This window comes from Osmerus mordax, chromosome 8, assembly GCF_038355195.1.
Source record: "Osmerus mordax isolate fOsmMor3 chromosome 8, fOsmMor3.pri, whole genome shotgun sequence".
Taxonomy (NCBI): domain Eukaryota; kingdom Metazoa; phylum Chordata; class Actinopteri; order Osmeriformes; family Osmeridae; genus Osmerus; species Osmerus mordax.
This window is the reverse complement of record NC_090057.1, coordinates 8564814-8578826: the sequence shown is the minus strand read 5'-3', so window position 1 is coordinate 8578826 and position 14013 is coordinate 8564814. Positions and strand designations below refer to the sequence as shown.

The 14013-nt window shown below is 47.3% G+C and overlaps 1 protein-coding gene across 1 annotated transcript; it reads right to left on the bottom strand.

Moving 5' to 3' along the window:
* Window positions 1-207: 207 nt before the first annotated feature.
* On the bottom strand, window positions 208-2934 carry si:dkey-126h10.1 (vesicular inhibitory amino acid transporter). The gene is made up of 4 exons (XM_067241726.1): window positions 2626-2934; window positions 1161-1801; window positions 681-952; window positions 208-497 (listed from the first exon to the last, which is right to left on the bottom strand). The coding sequence occupies exons 1-4, from the start codon at window positions 2932-2934 to the stop codon at window positions 208-210; spliced, it is 1512 nt and encodes a 503-aa protein (XP_067097827.1).
* Between the last annotated feature and the right edge of the window lie 11079 nt (window positions 2935-14013).

The window sequence follows — 14013 nt, the reverse complement described above, 5'->3', positions numbered from 1 at the left end:
CAATGTGCTTTTTTCAGTACAGAAAATCAAAAAGATGAATATCATTGTTTATCTTCTTTTTCTTCCTCTAGTCATCCCTCCCTCTCTCCTTACACTCTATCTCTTCCTCTCCATCCTACTCTCCCTCCCATCCTCCATTGCTCTACTTGCCTGTACCCATCGCTGTATCCCACATTCTGCTATTCTCCCATCCCTCCATCCCTCCCTCTATCCATCTCTGACTGCCTGCAGCAGGCCATGTAGAGAGCAGAGCAAACCAGATAGGCTGCAGATGGTGCCAAGAGTCAGGATGATGAGGTCCAGCATTCGGCTCCACCCACTCAGCGCCGCCCAGCGCAGTCGCAGGTGGAACACACAGGGCAGGATGAGGCTCATGGCCGCGCCCGTCACACTCCCTGTCAACCCCATCAGCAGGGAGAAGTGGGGTACAAGCTGAGCCAATAGGAAGGTGAGCAGCAAGAGCCCACCCCTCAGGGCCACAGAGCCCACCTCCAAGCCTCTCAGGGCCCTCAACCCCGCCCCTACCCTCCCTAGGACTCCACCCACAATCGACTCCGCCCCTCCTGGATTGGTAACAGACCCTGCCTCTTCCTCATCAACAACCCTACCCATAACCCCATTGACCTGGGAGCCTTCGTCTTCACAATTCAGTGTCCCAACAGACTCCACCCACCTCCCACCTGGAGGCCCCTCCCCTTCCTTACTCATAACCCCACCCCCTCTTATACTGGCCAGTAGGAGCTCGGTGGCAGCATAGAAGGGGAGGGGGTAAGAGAGCAGAGCCTTGGTGAGCAGACAGAGGTTGACCATCGTCCTCATGGGGGAAGGCAGGTTGTCGGTGATGACCTCGCGGGTGTTGGCCCCCCAGGTAAGAAAGGCCAGCAAGGAGAACAGGGTCTTCAGTAGACAGGCCAGGCCATGGGTCCAGCCCAGCATGGAGCAGAACTCCTGTCTGGAGAAACACGTAGTAGACACACAAGATAAAACAAGCAGAACCACGATGAATTACCTTACTGTTCTACATCTCTCTATCCATTCTCCCTCCATCCTTTCTATCCCTTTATCCCTCTATCCCTCCATGCTTCTTCCTTCATGCCTCAATCCTTCCTTTCAACCATCTATACATATCTCTATCCCTCTATCCAGCACTTAATTCATACCTGTTCTCCATGTTTCCTTCCAGTGTCGGCAGAAATATCTGTGAGGTGTAGCTGAAGATAATCACGCCCACCGACACCAGCATCCTATCATAGGGTACCAAAACAGGAAGAGTCTCCCAGGCCCAGCCCCCGGCCCCACCCAGGCAGTAGAGCATGACCAGCAGAGTGGTGAGGAGCTGGGCCAAGGAGCAGAGCATGCTGAGCTTGGACACCACTCTCAGGTCAGCCAGCAGCAGGCAGGGCAGCAGCACCAGGAGAGGCACCAGGGGGCAGAGGGCTGCGGAGGTGCCTGGGGCCAGGGCCAGGGCCGAGGGTAGGGAGGACAGACTGTGGGCCAGGAGGTTGGTGCTCACCACCAGGTAGAGCGTGCAGGTCATGACCAGCTCCAGCAGCTGTGCCAGGTTCACCAGCCAGCCACCCAGGCGAGGGTACAGCGGGCACAAGCCCCGGCAGCTGGCGTTGGCCACGTCCTCATAGGAGTCTCGCACACGGACCGGGAGGCCGCTCTCGTCCTCCTCATACAGACAGGACACCAGGATCTGGCCGGTGTAGTTACACACCACTGCAGCCAGGGGGAGCAGCACCAACCCTAGGTAGCCACTTTGGAGCAAGGCATAGGGCAGGCCCAGCACGAAGATACCCTAGGGTGGGAAGAGTGCAGCACAACTACGTTAGACTACTGTAGAACAACCAGTCTGTCAATCAATCAGTCAATCAACCAGTCAATCAGTCAGTCAGTCCAGAGACATGGTGTTTTGCAATTTGCATCATCCTAATTGGCTAGTCTGAGCACAATCTGGCTGCTTGCCCAATCACAGTTGGCAAACACTCTCTCCGGGGCAGGGTCTCTGTGAGTTCATCGTCTAAAGCAGTGAACACCAAATATAAAGGAAGGATAAGAGGTCTACACAGTATTTTGATAATGATGAAAATGAGGATGACGATGATGATGAAAATAATCACATTAAGTGATGATGATGACAAAACTAATGGAGACTGGACAGTAGCATAATAGAAGCTTCTGGAACCGTGTATTTTCCTGCCACCACCAAGCAGGATAGAACCACCAGCTCAGAAGCAGCTGCTGTACACACAGCTCAGCAAACATAAACACAACAAACTCAAGCGCATATTTACTTACATACTTATGCTATGCTGTAATTACTGAAATAGTCGTGTTTACCAGTGCCATACAAAATGTTTTTATGTTAATGTGCAGTCCATTCCCCTCAGTAAACAGGAATTATCTCATGTACTCTCATGATGTTCTGTTTGTCAGGACAGGACAAGGAGACATTATCTCAGGCTCTTTTCTTCTACTTTCTCCCTCTTCTCTTTCCTCTCCTGCACTATACCCCCCTCTCTCTTCTCCCCCCTCTCACATCCTCTCCTCCTGTGCCTCCCTTCTCCTCTTCTCTCCTCTCCTCACCCCTCCTCTCCCCCCCCCCCCCCCCTCTCCTCCTACCTGGATTGCATTGGTCACGTTCCAGCCTGCCTCCCAGGTAGTGATCCTGGGACTGGGAGTCTGACTCCTGGTCTGAGAAGAGCGGGGCTCCTGCTGGGTGTCAGGGCTGGAAGGAGGGGTTCCATAGCTGCTCTCCCTCCTGGTAGTCTGGTTTGGTTGAGCCTCCTCTACATACGTCCTGCTCAGCTCGTCCCTCTGTGCCAGCCCCAGAGCCTCTTCATCCTCCTGGAGGAACCAGGCGGTCCAGCCCAGCCCGACCCACCGTCCGACCCGTCGCCCCCAGCCTTCACTGGGCTGTAGCCGCCACATCCTCTACTGGGGGTCTGGAGATCTGGAGATGCTGGGGGAGATGAGAACTGGAGATCAGACTGGAGACACACACAGACTCACCAGGCAGAGGGGTACAGAGGGGATGGAGGTTGATTTGGCCAACCCTCCCTACACAAACACACACACACACAAAAACATGCACACACACACACATCAGGTTCACCTTAACAGAATCACACCACTGATTGACAAGGGTGTCAATCTCCTGTTCAAGACCATACAGTTCACAATAAACACACACACACAGACACATTCACCTTACTCAGTGGTTAAATTGCCTCTCTCTTTGACATTTAAACGGTTGAGCAGGCCAAGTGTGTAAGTGTGTGTGTTTGTCTGTGTGTGTGTGTGTAAGTGTGTGTCTGTGTGCAAGTGCACATGTGTTTTCATCTCTGTGTGTGTGTGTGTGTGTGTGTGTGTGTGTGTGTGTGTGTGTGTGTGTGTGTGAAGGGGTGATAGGCAGACTAGTGAGCTGTGACTCTATAATGACCTGGAGTGTTTATGCTGAGGACCCAGGCCTGATGCCAGAATAATCACCTGTAACTGACCTCCTCCGCAGGGAGTTTGGAGGGGGCTGGGGGTGGGACAAGAAGGAGGAGGAGGAGGAGGAGGAGGGGGCCATCTCTCTTCAGAAAACTTCTGGACAGTTTAGCAGGGTTCAGAATAGCTTAATAACAAGGATAAAGAATATAGTTAAACAGTGCCCTATCATGGAATAAAAAAGGTATACTGTGATAGGCTACAGGGCATAGCTGGTATACTGTGATAGGCCATAGGCCAAACAGTTCCATCACTGCAGGCCAGAGCTTTTCAGATCTATCCTGAGGCTACAGCCCAGAGTAGGTCTACTCTGATTAGCTCAGAGCGGGGCAGTCTCAATCAGTGCATTCTGGGACAGCAGAGGGAGCAGTGGAGGACCATAGGTCTGAACTCAACTAATGACATGCAGCTGGGGTTGTTCTGTTAAACTCCAACTACTGTCTATATTCCACCACACCTCAACATTATGACTTGATGAACCCATACACTATATATATCGTTAGGCCTTTGCAGACTGAGTTCACCATCACCAGTTTCCTCTTGATGCAACAAAACCCAATAGTTTGTGTTTAAATATGCAAAAGGAATGATATGGTTGTGTAAAATCTCTTTAGAGACCTATATTTCCCCCCTCCCATATATCTAATAACCGTTGTTAAAACGTTACTACATTTATTTGGCTGTTGTAGTTGAAGTAAACGAGATGTGGCGCCTGAAGCAACAACGAAACTTTATCCATTCACTTTTCTCTTCTATTCCGTGCCGCCCCCTCCTCGTGAACCGGGGGACCAGGAGGGAGAGTTTTCTTTAACTTGTAAAAGTCACTCCGGTTGACATTCTCCCTCATACCCGCCGACGGAGAGAGAGAGCGAGTTCGCCAGACTGCACGCTGATGAAGAAATTACAGATTGGGAAATGAAAGTGCTGTCGTTCTTTACTCTCATAGCGTTGCTATGGCAATGCAGCCGAGCGCAGCAAAGGGGTGAGTCTATCGTTTGCCCAGTATTCGCTTTGCTTGAAATATTTCTCTCACACTGTCTCCGTGCGTTAGCGTGTAGGCCACCAATCTATCCCCCTTCTAATTGCGCTAAAGATCACCCTGTTCTTTTCTCATTTTAGCAGAATAATGAAAAACATCCTTCAAAATTAGACAAACTTTTACTTAGAGTAGCCTATACAGAGCTACAGTTAGTTAGTCAGTTATTATTCTCCTATTGCCGTATGTATTTTTACATACGGGAGTTGTCAAAATGTAGAAATGGTCTTATATTTGAGTCATTACGCGCAGTCCAGTGTTCTGGAGTCTCCACGCTAGTCTGTGATCAAGACCAGTTAGAACGCATGATTAGCGAACCTATCCCAAGGTTCTCTGGCTCCACCAGAAGGATAAGATATCCTATCCCGTGAATCAATCAGCGTGGCGACATGGCGTGTCTGTGCCGCGGGAGGCGCATCATTACATGGGTGTCACACACAGAGACCCCCCTCTATTTCTCAGATCAGCTGGAGTCATCAACTGAGGTTTGAAGTCTAGGCCCAAAGATGAAGAATTATTCAGAGAATTTGTGAAATCGTTTTTTTTCTTTTCATTTCAAATACAGATTCCAGCTGAGATAAGATGCTGATTCCATCTCCACTGTTTAAACCATGTTGTTTTGAATCTCTGAGGGTGTTAGCGTGTGAAGTCTGAATGTGATGTTCATGTTGATGTGAGCGTGTGAACATCCCTCTGTTCTCTGGCTAGTTGGGTCGAGCTGTCATCTCCTACATTATCACCCCTTATCCTACCTGCTTTCTAGGTAGCTGGCTGGCTCTGGCTGGCTGGCCCTGACTGGCTGGGCCCTGAATACCAGGCCCTGGGTGACTAGGGTCTGGGTGCCTGTGCCCTGGGTGAATGGCCGTGGCAGTGTCCTTCCCTATGACAGAGAGTGTTTACCATCGAACAGGTGTCTGTTGATTAAGTAGGAATCCTGTCAGTGCTAAAATTAGCCAGGTGCTAACAGAAAATAGATCTCCCACCTTCGTCTGTCCTTCGTCTCATTCCCAGGCAGCAGGGAGTGAGACAGACACACAGGCAGGGAGAGAGACAGGTAGGCAGCAGTGAGGGAAAATGACAGGCAGGCACACAGACGAGCTGGCAGGTTTGCAGACAAGGTATCAAGAAGCTATAGAGGCAGGTACACAAGGAGGCAGACAGACAGATAACGAGGAGACAGAAAGACAGACAGACAGACAAGGAGGAGACAGACAGACAGTTATTGTCATGTTCTCCAGAGAGAGACACACCTGTGTTTGGGTGTGTCCTGGGTCTGTGTTCCCCCACAGCAAAGCAAGAACAAACTGACTCCAAAGAAGAAAGACTTCAGAATACTTACAGTAGAAAATCAATAGTCAATTTGTCTAGAGCTACAATAGGAACAGGCTCACTCTCTGGTCTGAGCTTACACACATCAATACTGATGAAAAGATGCTAAGAGTATGATTTGATAAATTGGTGCATGTGCTTGGAGGACCATTTGAAATTGTTGTGTTTCACAGAACTGTGAATAGCTGTCTAAAGCTGGGTGAGTGAGAGAGAGAAGGAGATAAAGAGAGAGAGACATAAAGAACACAGCGGGAGAGAACAGAGGAGAGAGAAATAAGGAGAGCGAAAGAAGGAAAGAGAACAGAATGTTTGGAGCATAATAGCCAGGGAGAAACAGAGTGGGAAGACATTTCTTGTTGACAGACATAGCAGATTCCTGTTCCTACACACACTCACACACACAAACACACACACACACATCTATGCACACGCACACACACACACATACACCACAGCTGCTCGGATGTGAAAAAGCATGTTATAATTTTGACTAGTGGTTGTTCCCGTGGTTTGTAGTATACAAGTGTGTTTATCAAATGTTTTGGTATGTTCATGTATGTATGTTTGCGGGTCCATGTGCATGCAGTATGTGTGTCTATCCAGTATGTGTATATGGGGCCATTAGAAACAAAAAATCTAGGATTATTTACTCAAATATCTTACTGTCTGTCCTGGGATTTGAACCGACAACCTTGTGGCTGGAGCCTCAGGCCTGGAGCCCATATGTGCTGTCCCAGAGGGCCAAGAGGTTTGACCTCTTACCCTTATGACATATTCATCACCCCCCGTCTACAACTGAGTCAGAGAATTCTTTCTCTCTCTTCATGAGGAGAGCACACCCCCTCCCTCTCCCTCCCTGTCTATACAGCAAGGCCTCCTCATCCTGTGGTTACACATGGTGTCAATAACGCCTCAGGTTGATATTGACTCTCTGCGCTGACCTTTCGAGGTTGTGACCTACGACCTCTGGTTTGACCGTCCTACCGGGAGCTCACAGTGTGGTCATGCTCTACTTCCTGGTTCATTCACCACAACACTGCTAACACAGTCGAGCATTGATAACCCGACAACAGCGTAATAACACGCTGATAGCTTCTTCTGCACCACTTACTACATGCACTATTTTCTATAATTTGGATGAAAGCTTTAATCTCCTGTAATAACGAATGCACTGACAGTCCAGTCATATTGTTGATGTGTAATCATTTCGTAGAGGAGCGGAGTACATAACAACATCTGTATTCTAGAGACACACCTAACCCCCCCCCCCCCACACACACACACACACACACATACACAATCACACACCACATACACTTTCCCCGGCTCTGGTCCAAGACACATTCATTCAGTAGTTTGGGAATTGGGAATGGATTGGTGTTTCCAATAAATTAGACAAAGGAGGGAACAGAGGGCATGTGTGTTGTGTATGTGTGTCTCCGAGAGGGAAGGTGATGATTATGTTGGGTTATGTAGTCATGTACCTATGTATGTCGTCTTTGAGGTGCAGTGTCATCTGGTCATGTCAGGACATTTTAGAGAGAGAAATATCAATAGAGGTTGTGTGTGTAGCAGGACTGTGTGTGTGTTGCTGTTGTGTGTGTGTGAACAAGTGTGTAGCTGGGATGGGTGTGTGTATGTCGCTGGAGTAATTGTGTGTAGGTGTAGCCGGTGTGTGTTCAGTGCTGGAGTTTTTTTAGATGACTTACTCCTCTGTTATAGACTTCAGTAGCAGGGAACTATGAGTTGGCCTGTGAGGGGACGGTCCTCTAGGGGGGAATCCTTCAGAGGAGACATTCTCAGGGTTGTCTGCGAACAAACAGGAAGTCCATTAGTTCACTCGCTGTCTGGATTGGTCCAAGTGCTGAATGGTCTTTGGCCGCAAGCACACTGTGTGTAGGTGTGTCTTATTCAAGGTGAACAGGACATAACATATATATATATATATATATATATATTTGTTACAGCAAGCTGTAATTAGCTTGTCTAGCAATGCCTCTGTACAGCCCCAGCTCCACCCCCAGCCTCAATGCATGCATACACAAACACACACAAACAACACACACAACACACACACTCCAGGAGGGTCGACATGACACAGCGTCTATGTAGATGATGAGAGCTGGTATTAGGTAAAACACATCAACCTGAATCATAGCTCTGATAGCCCCCCCATCATAGCCCCCCCTCCCCCCTCGCCCCCCCCCCCCCCCCTCCCCCCTACCAGCACTGCATAGATCACATCCATATCTCGGCCCAGGGCTATAAACATAGCCTTTTAATGACTGCCATAATGATCGCTATAATTGAAATAAGCGTTTCTGCAAAGCAAGCAAACTTTACTGGCTATTTTGTCAGTCCAATGCTTTTTATGATTGCATATTATCTCCAGGTCTCAGCCTGCTCAGGAGCTGTCCTGCGCCGCCCGGCTCTCACTGGATCTCCAGAGGACTGGTTGATCATTTGGTTCTGTAATTAACATGAGTCAATGTTCTAATTAATTGATTAGCAGTTATTAGATATTTCAAAGCAGTGAGCTGGAAAGGGATCTGTGTTGATGTGACGGAAGACTTTGATTCTCCCTCTAATGTTTGTTCTTTCATGCTTGTTTATAAGACTGGCTTGGACTGAATAAGGAGGAGCAGGGGAGGAGGGGGGAGGGGGAGGAGGAGAACGTGGAGGAGGAGAGGGGGAGGAGACGGGGAACAGAGTATTCAGGGTAATCAGTCAGGCTGTGCTTGCGTGTGTGTTTGTGTGTGTGTATTTAGCATTAGTCTGTTTGTGCAGGGACTTTGTCATTTAAACTAATTTTAACAAAATTGAATCTTTTTTTGGTTGGCTTTACTGGAATCACCAGGCTGCTGGGGTTTCTAAGCGTATGAACAACATTACACACACAATCTCTCACACATGCACTCCTTCACACACAAACAGACACTGTTGCACACACAAACACTGGATAAGACGCTATTAGATAAAAAGCCATTAATGATTGGTCTAAAATTACACTGTTAGACTAGCCATTGAGTTATACAAAAAAACACCACACAGATTATAGTCACATCTACTACAGGAAGACTCATTGATTGCTGATTGAGTTGCAGATGGATTTGAGGTTTTCACATAAATAGAAAAGTCAGGAAGAAGTAAGTAAGGCATTGCTAGGAGGTTTTGAAGGCTTGTTTAGAGATCTCATCTCAGAACAGGAAATAACATCAGTCTCTACTCAGGTTTACAGGGGCTTCTGGGTAATTGGAAATACAGATGTGGGTGCATGCTGTTCCAGGAAGAGGGATGTTGCCGTTGTGCGTGGGGGAACACAGTGTCCAAGATGCTGAGGAAATATAATGTTCTCCTCTCTTTAGTATTTTAATATTATAAATACAAAGTTATGATTGACGAGCAGAGCAGAAATAGGAAACACACGTGTTCTCAGAACTCAGGAGGCCAAGATGGCCCACGCCTGGCTTGAGAGGGCCGGGGGCTAGAGAAACACACACACACAAACAGTACACACACTCATGCTCTCTCTCACACACAAACAGTACACACACGCACACTCTCTCTCACACACAAACAGTACAAACACTCACACTCTCTCACACTCAAATTATGACTATTTCCCTCCTCTGTGATCCCACAGCTCTTTGTGGATCCTTTATCAAGGAATACGCGTCATGACTAAGCACATACACACACGAGCAAACACACACACTGACACGTGGGCAAGCATGTACACAATCTCACTACTCCCACACACACACACACACACACAAGCATTGCTGTCTCATGTGAGATATATCAGATCCTTCTAAGACTGAATGTGTGTATATGTGTGGGTCGCAGGTTCTGTAATTTCTGTAAGCCTTTCCAGGAAGGTTTTTTCTCATGAGACCTGAACTCAATTCCTGTGTGCGACCAGGCCCAAGCCCACATATCCACATGTATATACACACACACACATACACAAAGAGAAACAATACACACAAATACATGTACAGAAACAAGACACACACACACATGTTTAAATATATACACACTCACACACCCAGCACCCAAACACACACGCAAATGTATATGCTATGTACATACACTCTAACACTGCCTCATATGTAAACACACACTCTGATACACATACACTCACACACAAACACATACCAGTGAAGCGACGAAGTGCAGGCTGTTTAACTGTGGTGTTCAACATCACTAATGATCAACCATTTAAAGAGATGAGATATTCTCCTCCAATCACATCTCCCTTCATAACCCTGTATGGTGGCAGAACTGCTCGTTAAGCCAGACACAACCTTTTATGAACTCAAACACTTTATGGGCAGAAAGCAATCTAGATGTGCTGAGAAGCTGCCAGGCTGGATATATGGGTGAGTTATGGTTCAGGCACCAGCAGCATCTCAGACTCCCAGGCTAAGCAGCAGTTTACAGCCAACACTTCATCTCTATCAGCATACCCAGTGAACTGGAGCAGGAGAGGAGAGATGGGGAGGAACAGTGGAGCAGTGGGAGAATCGAGGAGAGGGTGGGAGAGGAGGGAAGGAGCAGAGAGAAGAGGAGATAGAACAGGAGGAGAATAGAGGAGAGGGTAGGAGAGGAGGGAAGGAGCAGAGAGAAGAGGAGATAGAACAGGAGGAGAATAGAGGAGAGGGTAGGAGAGGAGGGAAGGAGCAGAGAGAAGAGGAGATAGAACAGGAGGAGAATAGAGGAGAGGGTAGGAGAGGAGGGAAGGAGCAGAGAGAAGAGGAGATAGAACAGGAGGAGAATAGAGGAGAGGGTGGGAGAGGAGGGAAGGAGCAGAGAGAAGAGGAGATAGAACAGGAGGAGAATAGAGGAGAGGGTAGGAGAGGAGGGAAGGAGCAGAGAGAAGAGGAGATAGAACAGGAGGAGAAGCGGCATGTTGAGGTTGTCTTTAATCTCCTATCGTTTACATGATACAACAAAGAGTTTACTTGAAAATGTCCAAATATATAGCACAATTGTCAGAAGTTTACAGTAGGCTCTTCACATTAAGGTTTACACTAATAGCATGAAAGATATACATTGGAAACCTTTCAATTCAACATGATCTGGATTAGCTCTAGCTGGATAGAAATATGCCACTTTTTTCTCTTTTAAATGCAGCCATTCCAAAGCTGTGAGGCTTGCAGTGGTGTTTGTACGGCCCAGCTGAAGCCCCAGCAGATGGACTCTATAAAGTTGTTGAGGTCATATTTTGAAAGACCTTGAATACTGTAAATCCTGAGATGTCTCTGTTCCGTATCCTCCGCATTCTAAACAAGGCATGTTAGTGTGTTTGAGCCGTCTGTGTGCTTGTGTGTGTGAATCCATGTGTTTGCATGTTTGTGCCACTGTGTGCATCTATGTCCGGGTGTCTGTGTGTGTATGTGTGTATGTGTTGGCCTTGGTCCTGATTAGACCAGGATGAGCTGCCCCTTAAATCACACTAGTGCACCCTGGGAGATGGCGGCAGGGCCATCAGCCTGACACAGCAGGGACTTACCGGAGATTTACCGGTGACTGGGCCACTACCGGATAAATCAACATCACCACTTACCAGGAGAGGGAGGGGGAGAGAGAGGGGGAGGAAACAGTGGGAAGAGGGGCAGTGGAAGAGAGAGGGGAAAAGGAGGAGAGGGAGGGACTGGGAGGGCAGGGGTAGAGGGTTGGGGGGGTTGGGGGGAGGAGAGAACAGGGGAAGAGGAGAAGGATGAATAGGATGTCAAAGTCTGGATCAAATTACGTCAATATCTGTTGTTCATTCAATAGGGGGATCTTGTCGTGAAAACATAACTCTCACTGTCGTGGACATTTGTGCTGTGTAATGATGACTTAGAGTGCTTGAAAAGATTGATCTGTGTTCGATTGTTTTTGTCTGAGGGAACCGGATTTGGCCGGTCTCAACAATGTAGACCCCAGTTTGCAAACGCTCCTGTAGTAGTTACTGTAGCAGATCTGCTCCATTCAATCCTGACACGCAGCCAATCAGATAATTCTACCATGACACATGACTAATCAGATGGTTGTGCTGCCTCTCTGGAATTACCCCCAAATTTTGTTTTCTTGTGTGGAACATCCTCTCTTTTTCTCCACTTACTCTCTCTTTTATCTCTATTCCTTTCTCTCTCCCAACCACCCCCCCCCCCCTCTCACTGGAATAAGTCAATTCTAAAATGTACCTCAGTTCTCTTTTATATGTTGTGATTCACTGTTTATGTTTTTGATTATAGACTTATGGTGTGTTTGTGTGTTAGGCCTGTTTTCTTTTATCATTGTGTGGTGTTTAGTTGTGCTATATGAGTTGCACTGGAGTTGTGTTAGAGGTTCTGTTGGAATTGAGCTAGTGTTGTGTCATGGTTGTAAATGAGGAAGTTCTGTTATTGTTGAGTTGACCAACTGTTTAATGACAATTAATGACGAGGTGATAGATGTTAATGTGATGTGGTCTAACTTTAGTCATTCTCACAGACTGGTACAGGGATGGAGGGATGGAGGGAGGGAGGGATGGAGGGAGGGAAGCTTGATGAACCGCTGGTGTTTGATACCTCATCAGATACCTGGGGTGAGTCCTCTCCTCCGCTCATCTCTCTCTCTCACTCTCCATCTCTCCCTCAGAGTGACCATTGTTAGACAGGATGTTTTCTTTGGATCCTAACCTACTGCCTGCTGAGACAAGGATGCGGATGACGATGATGATGATGATGATGATGATGATGAAGGCTATCCATTTGTAGTCGTTTCTCAGAAGTGTCACCATTGTGGACTGTATCTACAGCTACTGCCAACCGTTTCACTCTTTTTTAAGTGATGGTGTAGGTTTATTTCTTTATGCCACAGAAATATTTGTGTAAGTGTGTGTTTGCGTATCTTTGTGTGTGTTTTACCCTGTCTATGTTTATACAGTCATTCTAGATACTTCCTGTCATACCTCCTCCCCTCGTATGACTTCCTGCATGTCAGAACCTTGATCCAATGTCAACATCCTAACATATGCAAACACACACACACACACTCCCTAAATACTTTCTGTAGTGAAGAGAAAAGCCAGTTTGGACATCCATCTCAGCCAGCAAGACCTCGCGTGCTGTAACCAGGGTAACGACATGCCTCTTCCCGGACTGTCTGTCAGTGAGGGTGTCAAGCCCTCAACCTCTTATCCAATCAGGTTGTACCTTATTGTACCTCTCATCCAGTCAAGTTAAACCTTTAACCTCTCATCCAATCAGTTTAGGGCATCCCGCAGTAACAACTTCCAAGGAAGTTGTGAGTGTCAGATCAGGAGAGTGGGATCTTAGTGTGCTAGAAGATTCTAGTGTGATGGACAGTGTGTGTGTGACAGAGGATGTGTCCGTATAGGGTGTGTGTGTGTGTGTGTTAAGTAGTGGAATCATTTGCAGGCATCATTCGTTTACATTCAATTGAAAAGGCTAATGTCAGCTCATCTGTGTTTTGGAACACGGTGCAAATTTACTTCAGATTGTCTGAAGTAAATTTCCTGTCGGAGTTGCTTCCTGCTTTGCACGGCATATCCTGAAGTGTTGCATTTTGATGTTGTTGATCCTTTTTAGCGAAGCTAAGCCAAACGTCTGAGCATTTGCTGTGGTCAGCCGTGGTCCAAAATTGTAAACAGAAGTGTCTCTTCTCTCATGCTTATCTGCATATCAGGTCGAGGCAGATAAGTGCAACTTTTATGGACTGTAAAATGCTCACTGCAGTTCACTCAGCAGCGTGACGGAAATATGCAAAAGTTAGGAAGCTAAGCAGAATCTAAATGCACATGTCTTATCGAGTCCAGGCTTCCTGGAAATTTCAAATCAGTTCCAACTGAACCGCTTCTTGATACCCAACTCCTGTGATAGTGTATTGTAGTGTGATAGATGATTGTGTGACAAAAGAATGTGTCTGATAGAGCGCGTAAGAGTGATATAGGATGTGTGTGATGGGGGATTTGTGTGTGTGATAAGGAATGTGTGTGTGACAGGGGATGTGCGTGTGTAAGGGGAGATGTGTGATTGGGGATTTGTGATCGAGGAAGTGTGTGTGGTGGGGATGTGTGTGTGTGTGATAGGGGTCATGTGTGTATGATAGGGGGTGTGAATGGGTGACGTGTGCGTAAGGGGATGGAGGTGCTAATGATGTGG